Raw genomic sequence first — 13256 nt, 5'->3', positions numbered from 1 at the left:
ACGTGTGCGGATTGGATTACGGGGACGCTGGTTGGAATGCGTGCGAAGGAGCGATAAAAAAAAATGCCACCGTGCGGGCAAAGGCAAAGGATTGCATTGCAAAGTCCCTTGGGTGATCATCTTGCGATCAATCATGTTGCTAATGTTTTTCCTCACGCTCCCACACTGGTAACACGGCGTTGAAGGTTTTCTAGCATGTATTAATTCGCATGCCTCTGATACAAACGGCAAGCGGTTGGCTTCTCTCGGATTGGCAAGAATCGCAGAATCGTCTCCTGCCCTTTAAAGGTTGGCCCGGCTGGCCAATGTGTTGTGGCGCGCTGCATGCATGCAAGCGAGTCAGGTTAGGCGCGCTATTAGACACCCGAGCTATAATTTACACCTCATCAACCCTCGAGACAAAACTTGCCGAGACATTGCCCATTCTACTGCTGCTGCTGCTGTTGCTGCTGCTGCGAGAACAACCTCGCTCATATCTGCTCATCTTACCCGCCTGTTCAATAAACAAGATGCGCTGCGCTTATAGCAGGCATCAACAACAGCAGCAGCAGCCGAGTCTCTTCGCCCGTCACAGTACACGCGGAGGCTGAACCAACTTATCATTATTATCATTATTTTTATTGCAAATCGACTCATTATCATAAAGATGCGCATCAAGCTGTCGGTTCGATTGATACAGCTCCCCTACAGTGTGTGTATGTGTGTGTGTTTTTTTTTTCTTTCTCACTCTCCTACTATCTAGTTGTTGTAAATTGTTCTCCTTCGCTCCTTGCTGTCCGTAACGCTGTCAGATGCGTCGGCTGGTTGATCCGATCCGATTGTTGATTCAGTTTTTTTTTGTGACTCAAGACGTCAGAGGCTAGGCTTTACGATCGCCGGCTGCCTGCCACTGATCGATTGCGGTTTTATGCAAATTAGCAAAAACACAATACAAAAGTGCAGGCAATTTCCCTGGATCGCGATACGATCGAAACTGTGTGCCGCGTTCAGCCTCGACGTCGTTGATTCTTTCCCACAGTGATCCCGCGCTAGTTAATAGAGCTTGGAGTTGGGAACATTAGCACTTTGGATATCGCTTTAAAATCATAAATACTCCTTATCACTTGTTGATCGTTATCAGTGTAGAGCTTATTTAAATGTCTAAATACCTCATAAGTTTTGAGGGCCTTATTCTGTACTTTTGAAACAATCAACGTGTTCAAACAGCACCAAACTAGCCAAAGAGGTAGAAAGCACATAATATTTGCATTTCCAGCCAAAGGATTCTTCCAACTCGATCTGAAATGAAACTGTGCAATGTAAACGATTTTCATCAATTTCGTAACCTCAGCTCAACTCCCTCGATGGAATGTTCAGACAATAAATCAAATACAATTGTTTGCAGCCATTGTTGCCAGTGTTGTTGCATTTGATCCTGTCCATTTTCTCTGTTGCACTCTCTCCTCTCCATGGCCTTACGTTCAAACTTCCTCTCACGAAACAACAATACAGCAAACATCCATCTAGCCATTTCAGGAGGACGACGACGATTGTGGCACCCCGCAACCTTTGCCAATGGGTGCGCAAGAGTTCCGAGTTTAGTTACCCAGCCATTAAATCATCCTGCAGGCCTGCCCCAACCCGGGGCGGTTCGGGTTTTGCAATTCGAATTCAAGACCGAAACCTCCTGAATAATGCATCATCTCCCGTTGGCCCCAGGCAGCATCCGCATCGTCGGCCAAGCAGCCAGGGGGGCGTCTGGGCAGCAGCATTGCTTTTCCAAACCCCGTGCCCTGAGACCAAAACCATGGCCACAGTCAATGCATTTCACGTTGGGAGGCGGCCAGACTTCGGGCATGAGTGTAGAGACAATCAAGAATCCCTGCAGCCTGCTGCGGATTCCGAGCGGAGCACGGGGACTTTCCGGGCTTTCCGGGGACGTGAAACCGTAAAGTTACTGCCATCCGGTCCGGGATAGGTCAAGTTGAGATCCGTTGCGGTGGCTTGATTTTGAATGCGGCGACCCTCCGTGCGGTTGAAGGTTTCGCAGGGCCCGTGTTTATGTTTTACGCTGCTGCTACAAACGAGCAAAGCGAGTGGTTGGATTTGCGTACCTAAGGAACGTAATTGAAACACTTTATGACGGTGGTTCGTATCTGTAGTGCAGTGATTTAAATATAGCCTATTACTCGTATTATTGCTTGTAGTTACTACTTTTTTATTGCGTGGAAAGCAAACACAAACGAACGCAGAAGAAAGCATACATTGGACAATCGTTCGCAACTGGCAAGATCGATTTCGAAGTAACGCATCGGTTTGCGAACGATATTCAGCCCAGCATCCGTTCGCACGGTAGCAGATTTGCATAATTGATTTCACTCTCGGTTCACTCACCTGAAGCGCCGCCGGGTTGCATGTGCTCTTGAGCAGCTCTCCTTGCTGCTGCTGCCACCGCTGGACACCCATTTTCCAAATTGATTTACAGCTGGGTAATTATTCACGCTTGCATCCTGCTGCACGGTGCAAGGTGTTGGGCCCACAGACAAACGTACGAAACGTCGGCAAGCTCGCAGCCGCTCTTGTTGTGGAGCATCGCTGGAGTAAACCGGGTCAGTTTGCGAACCGGATACGACGGTTCCAGTTGGCGCGGGGAAAATTAGTCCTTCCCGTACACGACAAGCCAGATTTTGAGTTGTACCGACTGGGCGATAGAGTTGTTGGGAGCATCCGGCCGTGCTTATTGACATCTCCTGTAAGTGTGGCCGTGTGTGTTTTGTGTACGAGGTAAAGGCACTCTCCGAGGGGATAATGGAGTATGAACGGTATGAGTTTGCGATATTTTTTTAATTATACTGCGAATTCATTTTGCTGTTTTCCTAGGAACTTGCGCTCCAAATGTGAAGAAACAGTAATTAGGGTCTATTCTTAAACAAAATAAATTGTTTAAATATTTAAAGGTAAAAGCCCATGTTTGCGAAATAAATAGAAATTTGAATTATATATATCAAGAGGAAGTGTTTTGTGTTAGTTATGTTCACCAAAGTGCCTAATTAAATGTTGTTATGGAGTTCGTAATTCAATCTATGTTTTTTTTGCGATCATGAGTTTAATTCTGAATGCATGTTTTCAATTAAAACGTTCTACATTGTAGTTCCTGCATAAATCCAGTTGAAAGATGGAGAGTACACTTGGTTAATATTGTACCAAGCAAGATTAATTGAACATCCATTAAATCTATGTATGCTTAACTCCTGACACATACGACGCACATCACTGCCAGTATCAGTCGTCTTACTTGTACTCAGCAAATGCAAGACGCACATTAAAAAAAATAATAATGATGAAATGATAACAATTTGTGTTAATGAACTTGTAATAAGAAATCATCAACGATCATCATTAAACTCGGCAGGAAAGATCGCTGTGGTGAAGGAAAAAAGAAAACATAACTCAATCTAACAAGCAACCTTACACACCTGCCTGCTCCAGTCGCCAGACCGTCATAACGCCACAACACTGCAGCACCGAAACGAACGGTAGCTTTAGCGTGACAATTTTTTTTTCACCTTTCCTTCCACTTGCCTTATACTTTTTGCTTTCCCCTGCCGGGGCCCTTGCGGGGTGTGTGCGGAAAATTAGTGTCACTTTCAGTGCTGATAACTGCCCGGTGCCACCGAGCGGCTGACGATCATCGACAGTGACAGCTTGCGGAATAGCTTAGCATAACTTAGACCATTTGTGCGGTGTACGGCCATCCCGTCGGCAACGGCCGCGGGGCCGGCCAGCTCGCAACAGGCTAGCAGCAGCAGCAGCAGCGGTAGCAGCAGCCACTGACACTGATTATCATTTGGCGCTCCGCATTGCTCAAGTGCTGCTGGACGCAATCGACGGAACGGTGTCGATGGTGTGGCAAATAAAAGGAGTGATAATTAGTCCCAGCAAATGCGTGTGTGTGTGTATGTTTATGTGGAGAGTAGTTTTTGCTTGCATTTTATTTTTAATTTTTTGCTCCCCGTGTGTTGTTCACACATCGCACACAGTACGGGGAGCCTGTGCCCGCCCTCTATTTGATTGGCTCAACGCAACAACAACGAAAAAAAAACACACACACACTAGCGTATTAAGGTACCCGCCCGATCTGGGTGCGAATGATCGTTAACATAATTATGCTAATTAAGTTTACACTTTTGCGGAACACACCGCTACGCTGCTGCGGCAGTGTAAACATACACCGCCAGTGTTTAGTGTATCAAATGTCCGGTTGGAATGGGGTTTCCTTCTTCTTTGATGATATACGATAACAACTAATCATCGGGCTCTGTAATTAGTCGCTTCGATGAAATCAATTACACTGGCAAGGAAGGCCGTGCTTGTTTTTTTTATTTACTAGTTTTTTTTTTAATTTATATTAAAACATAACACATGTACAAAATGAAATACATTGCATCAATTATAAAAAAAACAAAGAATCAACCTGCCTTGCAAAAAGCAATTATTAAAAAAAAAAACAGAATGCAGATGGTTACATTTTGTGTGAATATTCTCCTCTCGGGTATTGTAGCCTCCAGCGCGTGCAGCTTGATTGAACTGTCGCAGAGTACGATCCGGGCGACGAGTGGCGTTTCAAGGGGCACACCGTCAGTCACACCTGACACCGGACAGCTTTATTGACGGTCGTGTCGACCCGTGCGTGCGTCCAGCGCGGGGTTCGTCGCCTGTCGCTGTTGAGATCGTCGGTGTCAACGGTTTTTCGCCCCGAGCCGCGCACGGCGCGGTTTGGTTTGGCTCTTGGTGCCGCTGGCATGATAACAGATTCGCGCGATGCACATTTACACGTCTATCACAACCGTCCGTCAGTGTCAATGGGTAGGGACTACTGTAGGGGCGTTGTAAAATGTATAAGAAAAGAGCAAGAAATGTAAAGCAAAATGGTTATTTTAAAGACATTATTGCAATGCAATTGGCATTGATAATTCGTATTTCGTCGTCAGTTTTTTCTTTTGGCGGAGACCTTTAAAGTGCTTCATGTGGGTGTCTTTGAATCGTAAATTTACTTAAATTTACACGATTGCTTTATGAAGATAATACTGTATCGAATACGGAATACGTTTTTCGCTGTATATGAAAAGGCGTGGAGTCATAAAACTTCCCGAAGAGTATATCAATATCCCTAATATAAGCTTGTTAATCATAATACCAAGAAGGTATATAACATATAAAGGTGTTATAGACACAAAAAAACAGGAAAATAGAAAGAAATCAAACTTTGGCAGCATAAAAACGGTTCTTCTTATAGTTCAGATGCCATCTGCCGTTCAGTAATAACCGTTGAAAGCGATCTGTGTGAATTATAAAATTGTTTCGTTTGAATCCGGAATGTTGCTTTCCAGCCGTAGAACTAGATCTGTAAAAAAAACAACTAATCGTTACAGTTAAAAAAGAAAACTATCCCACAAATGACAGTTTTTCCCTCGCTTCTCGATAACTGAGCTGCAGAGCGATCCTCCTTTTTATTTTTTTACATCATCTATAAGAAAAAAGTTTACATTCTTAATACAGCTGAGCTTTCAACAGGAAGTATAAAAATAACATAAAACCATAAGCCTGTACCCAACGGGAATAAGACGCGCGTTGTGCTTTTTTATGCTGTTTTATGTTGTCTCCATCATCAGCAGTAAAAAAATAAAGATCGTTCGCATTCCACGCGTCAAGTGACCGTCCGGACGGACACAGCGTAATCGGTAACATCCAATTGAACAGCAAACAATCCAAAACACAATCCGCCGTGAAACAATCTCCCTCATCCCTCAGGAGGATACGGTTGCGTTCTGACATGGACGCATGATTACCCGGGAGGTGTTTTTTTTTCTTCTTCTTCTGAGCTGACGACCATCCCGTTGGGACTGGCCGATTCCTTACCGTTAAAAGGCGCAATAAATGCTTTCAGGCGGACAAGCCAGCACTGCTGGCACTGCTCAAAAAACCCGCGCACCGTTCCCGAGCCAAAGCCGATAAATAAACACTCAAGATAAGGATAAGCAATGGCATATTTATTAACGGCAGCGAAAGTACGAAACAGTTTAACAACTTTTGCGCCCGCAACATTGTGGCTTCGCTTGCGTGCCGGATCAACCGTTGGCCTGGCAGGCTCAGAAAAACTCGTAAGCTCATTGCGCACAACTTATTATCCTTTCGGACGGACGTCTGTCCCGCGGGGCCATGTCCGATTGGTCCGGCGACGGCCAGCGCTGCCGCTGCACGCGCTCGTCCAATATTTATGAGCTCAATTTGACGCTACGCCAGCGTCAGCGGGCGGATTGCGAAATCATGCATATAATTCGCCTGTCAAAATGCAGCGCTCGGGCAACATTGTTGCAGCTAGAATGCACGGCCAGCGGTTTGCCCCGTTCGGGAAGCAGCCGTCCAGCCAGCCGGCCGGTTGTAAATATGTTTCGATTTAACTTTTGGCAATGACAAACGGCAGCAGTGACAAAAACGGTACGCAAATGTTTTTGCCAGCCTCGGTGCAGAAGTGCCAACTGCCAAGAATGTTTCACTGTTTGCTGTGTGTGTGACGTTTAATGAATGTTGACCAATGTGAGTGCATGTTTCAAGGGGCTTCCTTTCGTTCGGTGCATTTGTCGTTACGACGGCAAGGCCATATCACTTACTTAAGAATCTATTTTCAGTTTCGGATTCACTTCGGGTTTTATTGTGCAATAACTAATGGCATAAATTAATAAAACAAATTGAACGCTTCAACGTTGCATACATCTAGATTACTCTATGCGTTCTGTGCTTTTCGTGTTGAGATTCTAACATTCACTTTCATTCAAAACTGCTCTATGTGTTATGAAACCTGTGTGATGCAATGTGTATTTGCAAAGTTAGTATGGAAAATCGTAAAAGTAAATCCTATATCTTGAAGATGTACGAACGAGAGACAACCAACTCCCCCTTTTATGGCCATCTCCGACTAGCATAAGAATTTAATCCATTCTACATTTTTATGACCTTTTTGTTGATCACTATTGGTGTAATAAAATCAGTCGAAAGCAGGTGGAAGACGCAAATGTAGAATCTCTTCGCATGGGACATATTGACAATGCAGTGCAGGTCTACAGCGGGTATCGCAAACATTAGGTCCTGAAAGGTGGAGACGACTAACGGCAAAGTAAATGCCATCAATATGGAGTCCTCAAGATGCAACGCAAGGAAGAATTTGTCAGCGCAATACTGTACATTTGTGGTGGATATTTTGTTATTTTTTCGTCCTTATAATGACGAATGACAAAGTCCTTATCAAATAAAAATAGTAATTTGGTTTAAAATGTAAGAAATTTGTAAACAACATGTGCAATTTGGAGCCGATTTTTTGGGACCATAAAATAATGATTCTAATTCCCAAGACATAACCATAGCTAATAGCCAATTTAGTTCAAGTTCAACCTAAAATGATGATATTAATCATATAAAAGAGCTAGAGGATATGTTTTTTAAACATTTTTTGCAAAAATTCTATATCGATGAGCCATTACAACACGATCAGCACTTTGTGGTTAACCTTCTTCAGGGCAAAACTGTTTTTCGCGGTTGTTAGATCATCCCATCGCCAGCTGTAGAATACTAATCTCAATGTATAAAATACAGCATACGCGGCGTAATGGGGTGAGCAATAAAATGTGATATAAAATATAATTTTTGCCAAAAAAAAACCCAAATATGAATACCTCCCTGGCAACGATGCGCAAAGTGGTCAAAAATTATGAGCTGTAGCACACCGTTCAAAAACAGCAACCGGGAGCAACAAATACACGCGTACAGAAGATTCAGGGAAAAAGAAAAAAATCCAAAACAATAAAAAAAAACTGGCCATTAAAACCATTTTAATGACCACACTCTACGTCTAAGGTAAAAATAAAACTCGGTCGTAAAAATATTGACAGCACGCTGTGGGCCGCAATCGCAAAATAGCAAGTAGGCTTGCCGTTCCGGTGTTCCCGAAACCGACGCCGAGTCTCCGATCGGTCGGTCGATCTTAGACGGCGGATATGCAGCAAGCACACACACACATACAAGCAGCAAACAGAATACGAATCCATCGAATTTGGCCACATCGGTTGCAGTTGCATACCATTCGCCGCACCACCGAACCCCGTTCCCCAAAAAGGGCGCACTGGCGCACCAAAGGGGGGAAATTATGTCTACAATCTACCCGAGCATAAATTAAATGATCGTGCCGTAAAAATCGCCCGTCGGCTGCGATGCACAAACTGCGGACCGGAATGCACCGCTGAATGAAGGGGTGGGGGGGGGGATGAATGTTTGGTGTACCGCGGGGTATCCTCCAATCGCAGGATGCGCCATAAACTTTCAACCACCAACCAAATTGCCTTTTAATTGGGATCTCTCTTCCTTTTCGTACCGCAAACATCACCACCACCACCGCCTCATTGACCATTTTGGTGTGTATGTTTGATGCTATTTCCACCCCTCGGTGTCCTCCCGGCCATTGCTGCTGTTCCGTTCCAGACGCTTCACAACACAACCAACGGCAGACAGAAACCTCAAACCGGGGAGCCGGGGAGAGCAAAACAAACCTTAAAAAAAAAAACATATTACTAAAGTGTCTCTTTCTTCACTCTCTCTCTCTTCTTCTCTTTCTTTCCGATCACGTCAACCAACCAACAGAAGCCGCCACTTGCGAGACGATCAAGTGCAAGGATCGGCAGCACTGTCTAACGGATCTGAAAACGCATAAACCGCGCTGTGTCAGCTGCAGCTACAAATGTCCCCGCTCGAAACGCCAGCAGGTAAGTGTCGTTTCCCTTGCTCTTTGTCTCTCTCTCTCCCTCGCCCTTCGTTTCTCTTCCTTTTTTTTCTCTTTATTATTTCTCCCCCTTTCGGCCTATTCTGCCAATGTTCTGCCAATGCAATGCAACCGTGATTGATGCATTCTGTCTGAGCCATCGAAACGGGCTGGGATCGATCGAGCCGGCAAAGTGACCATGTCTGGAACGCTGCTCGGCCGGGGGTTTTGGTGAGAGGGGGAAGGGGGAGAGGGGATGGTGGATTAAAGCAAAACTCAGACCTTTGAGCTGCTGGTATCTTTCACCCTCCGCCCAAGCTCCCGGCACAGTCGGGTCCTCCTCAGTCGATTGTAAACAAAAATGCAAATTTTATCTTTCCTCCCAGCCCAGCCCAGCCCCGAAAGCCAAATGGCCAGAAGCCTTTCCGCGTAGCAGCCAGAACGGGAATCGTGGCTCGATTCCCTAATGCATTGCAATGCTCCGGCAATGCTCCTGCAAACCGTTTGCATCGGCTCGTTCGATCGAAAGCGGAACCCATTATTCCCACACACACAAGCGCAGGCGCGCGCGTCCAGCTCGAAATCGATTTGTCGATTGCTTTTCAATGAGCGTCCATTATGCTTTCAATCGAATTTGGCGTTTCGTGGTTTGCGTCTTGTTTTTTTCCCTTCCTTTTGCGCAACCCAAAACCCCTCGACGCGCATAGTTTGGCGAGGCGCTTCAAAGCGTTAGGCTAAGATCCTTGTCAATGCAATCGGGCGTGATCATAATTCATGTCCCTGCGGGGCCAGTCGCACACAACAATCCTATCAAACGGGCACTTGTGTAAAACCTTAGAAAGGGATGTGTGTGGTTGTTTAGTTTTTTTTTCTTGCTGCCATCACACAATCGAAAAAAGGCGTACTTCCTGCATGGAAGGACTGCATCTTCACAGCAGAAAACAGTCAAACTCTCAAACATCGCGTAAAATGTCTACAGAGTTTGTGTGAAGTTTTTGCTCTTTTTCTGCTGGTCGGGTGTCTGTAGCATGTCATTTATTTTACCTTCTGCCAATCGAACGATACCGGTGCGAGGACAGCAGGGCAATAAAAGAAAAACGCGCACATACCTGTCCACAGATACACTTTCCTGTGTGTGTGTGTGTGTGTGTGTGTGTGTGTGTGTGTTTCCTTTTTTTATATAAAGAAGACCCAAAAATGCGCAATCCCAGCGCAGACACCTGCTGCGCCGGTTTGGTGCGATTGATTGCATTCGCAGATGCATCACGATCCGTCCCGGGGCTTGCATGCTGATAGACGGCGACATTGATGGAAATATTGGAAAGTGCTCGGCTTCTTTGCTCTGTCCAGTTCCTGCCACGTTTCGGTTTTGCGCGGTTTGCGCGGAGATTTATGCTTTTATTCGGTGGAGGTCTCGGTTTCTTTTGGTTTTTTTTTTCTATATTTTCGGTCGGCGACTAACTTCCCACCTCGCATGAGAAATAGTTTGTTGAAGGTGGGGAGTGGAGAGAAGATTTATAATGTGGCTGTCTTTTTTTTGCCGAGGAACAATAATTTTATATCAGTAGGAATATTTGTTGCTGTTGATGGTTTGGTTTCAAATACAAGATTTTTTTAAATATATAAATTTTTCGATATGAGTTTTCATTGCTTTATAGAAGTCACATATTTCATGAGTTTTGGCTCACAAATTTACAAATTTGAAGGTAATGGCAAGATTTATTTGTTTTTACACATAAGCTCAGATTCAATGGTTTACATCATGTTTCAAGATTGATTAGACCAGATTAAGGATTCTGCATTATTTAGTATACTGTAAAGGTACTCGCCAACTGCATGTTTAACATACTTATATTAACATTTTGAATCATAAATAAATCTATTTAAAAATTACTTGAAACATAAAAACTCTAAAATATATGTTAAAGCTGATAAAGTCTGGGGAATAGGTTTAATTTCATGTAACATTAACCCTTCTGTTTCTCAACCTATCCTATTTTCAAATGATTTTTCCTTCACTATTGGAATTTAAAAAAAAAGAACAATATGTTCCATTTGTAATGAGTGTTATGCACCATCCTTTCAATCTACAGGGCTACGGAAAACTGTATCGTGATGCCAAAAATGTTCCCTTCTACGATCATAACGTGAAGCTGTGCGGCACCAACAATCGAACATATCACTCCTGGTGCCACATGCAGAAGGACTCCTGTACGACGGGATTCTACATCGACGTCCAGCATGGCGGCTCGTGCGCCTTTGGAAGGTAATTAGCTTAGGCAACGATTAGTTTTGAGAAAAAATAACAAATGTAACATCAACTTAAATAATAAATTCTGTTTTTTCGTTATTTTTTTTCTTCTACAGATAAACCCACCAAAAGGATCGAATCGGATCGATCGAACGATCTGTCGAATAAATGTCACACAGTAAAATGAATGTGACTGTGTCGTATCCGCAAGCGCAAGATACCAGCACCGAAGTATAATAAACGTTAATGCAAGAGAAAGAGAGAGAGAGAGAGAAAAAAGAGAGAAGAAACAGTAAGATAACTGAACAAAAAACGGGAAGTACATTTGTCGAGAGGCGTGTGTTAGAACAGAAAAGATGTAAAGAAATACTTATCAATGGTACATATTTAACTGTAAATTTAGAAACGCAACCACCAGCAGAGCACACACATTACCGAGCATTTTTTGTTTTATTTTTATTATTTTTTATTTATGAACCAACAATCCGTCACTTCGTTAAGTTATTTATTTACCAAAACCGTGTAGGAAAGTAGCATGCATATTGCACTATAAGCAAATCGAAACATAGAAGCAGTGCGGTGTAGAAATGGTTGTACATAATACAAAACAAATCATAATTTAAACTGTAGTGTACGTCTGTCGACAACAATATGTTACGAGACGCTAGACCGTTCGCTGTAGGTGTAGAAATATTTAACCCGAGCCGACCCGTGTCGCTGCGTCCCCTTTACTACTATCTGTCAGAACAGCACAGTACACCCACCTAGGAGCGCGGTTACGGTTTTATGAGTAGTTTTAAGTAAGCTGTTTTATGTATTTTTATTTTATTTTTTTTGCTTTCTAAAACTTCAAGCACTATTTATTGTACCTTATCCCCTGGTCGAAAGCTGTAGCCGAGCACGGTCATGGAGCAAATCGGAGGAAGCGGAGGGGAAGCGAGCATGTATAGTAGTGAAATTTACGCGAAACGTTTGTCGATAGGATTTCCCTAGCAATCGAAACCAAAAGAAAACGAAAGAGAACGGACATGGAAGGAAATTTATCAACCCTAAACGATGTACTTTAATCTCGCCACTCTATGGCGAATATATAATAATTCTTGAGAAGATTTTAAAAACGAATTGGCAAAAAAAACAACAATGCTAAACCACAAAACAAGGAAAAAGACAGTGTTCTAGGTGGCAGTGAATGTTTAGAGTGCAAGCAACCAGAGTGTGTCGAGGAGTGTAAGAGTGTTGCGAATAAAATCAACAAGCTGAAGCATCATCAAACAAGTAAATCATTGGTGCTCCGCAAAAATAACACACACACACACATTGCGAGCTGTTCCGTTGTATACAGATAGCAGACAAATCAATGCACCGTAGCCGTTTATCCACGTGCCACCAATCTATTACAATCAACTGTGTTCGGCGTCGTCGCGTGGCGCTGGGACATAAAAAAAAAGCAAATCAAGCAGAGTTTTAGGTGTGAATTTAGTCGGTTTCTCCCCAGTTAGTCTGGTTCATTGGAAAGTTTTAGGACAATTTAAGCGAAAGAAAAGGCCTTTCCGGTGAGGAGGGGCGTATCATACAAGCAACAAACAAATAACAAAAACAAACCGTTAGGCTGAGCTACAAACAGTATGACAAATTTTAAACTTAAAGTAAGCAACCAAACCCTTATCCTAGAACAATTTGTCGCATTGTCGCAGTGGCGTAGTGGTTTTTAGATTATAACAAAAACAAAAGGAAGCATTGAACAAGCGTGTGCAAAGAAAACGGGACAACAGTAGAGGAGACGATGGTCCAGCAGTGCAGTGTGAAGAAAGAGGAAGGAAATGTTCGCACGTGTGACGCATTGCAGCGGTATTAGAAGAAAAAAATTTGACTGATTTTTGAAAGCGAAAGCGAGAGAGAGAGAGAGACAAAGTTACAACACAAAGATAAATAAACTAAAACTTTACCTTTATTGCAATTGTAATCTGCAAACTACTTCTGCAAGACCGTTAGGCAAATCCACCCATCCCTGGACTCGTGTAGTGCAAATGTTGTTGGTACATTAGTAGTAAAAAGTTCTTTAAAAAGAAAATGTTTAAACAAACAAAAAAATACAAAAATGTGTGCTCACCTTCATGGGTTACAGTGAAGCACGGAATTCAGTTAGCAGCGGTTCGGTGTATATGGTTTTTTAGTAAGCAAAATTAATGCATCCCAAAAATTTAGTACTATTCTACA

The 13256-nt window shown here is 43.4% G+C and overlaps 1 protein-coding gene across 1 annotated transcript in view; it reads left to right on the top strand.

Moving 5' to 3' along the window:
• The window catches only part of LOC120893626, a 70845-nt gene extending 57665 nt beyond the window's left edge, over positions 1-13180 (top strand). Inside the window, exons 7-9 of the mRNA XM_040295629.1 lie at positions 8671-8792; positions 10882-11054; positions 11156-13180. Coding sequence (XP_040151563.1) covers positions 8671-8792; positions 10882-11054; positions 11156-11159 — 299 coding nt within the window. The 3' untranslated portion in view covers positions 11160-13180. The remainder of the gene's footprint in view (positions 1-8670; positions 8793-10881; positions 11055-11155) is intronic.
• The last annotated feature ends 76 nt before the right edge of the window (positions 13181-13256 follow it).

Source organism: Anopheles arabiensis, chromosome 2 (genome assembly GCF_016920715.1).
Source record: "Anopheles arabiensis isolate DONGOLA chromosome 2, AaraD3, whole genome shotgun sequence".
NCBI classification, from domain to species: domain Eukaryota; kingdom Metazoa; phylum Arthropoda; class Insecta; order Diptera; family Culicidae; genus Anopheles; species Anopheles arabiensis.
The sequence above is the reverse complement of the archived record's forward strand: the minus strand, read 5'-3'. Positions and strand labels throughout refer to the sequence as shown.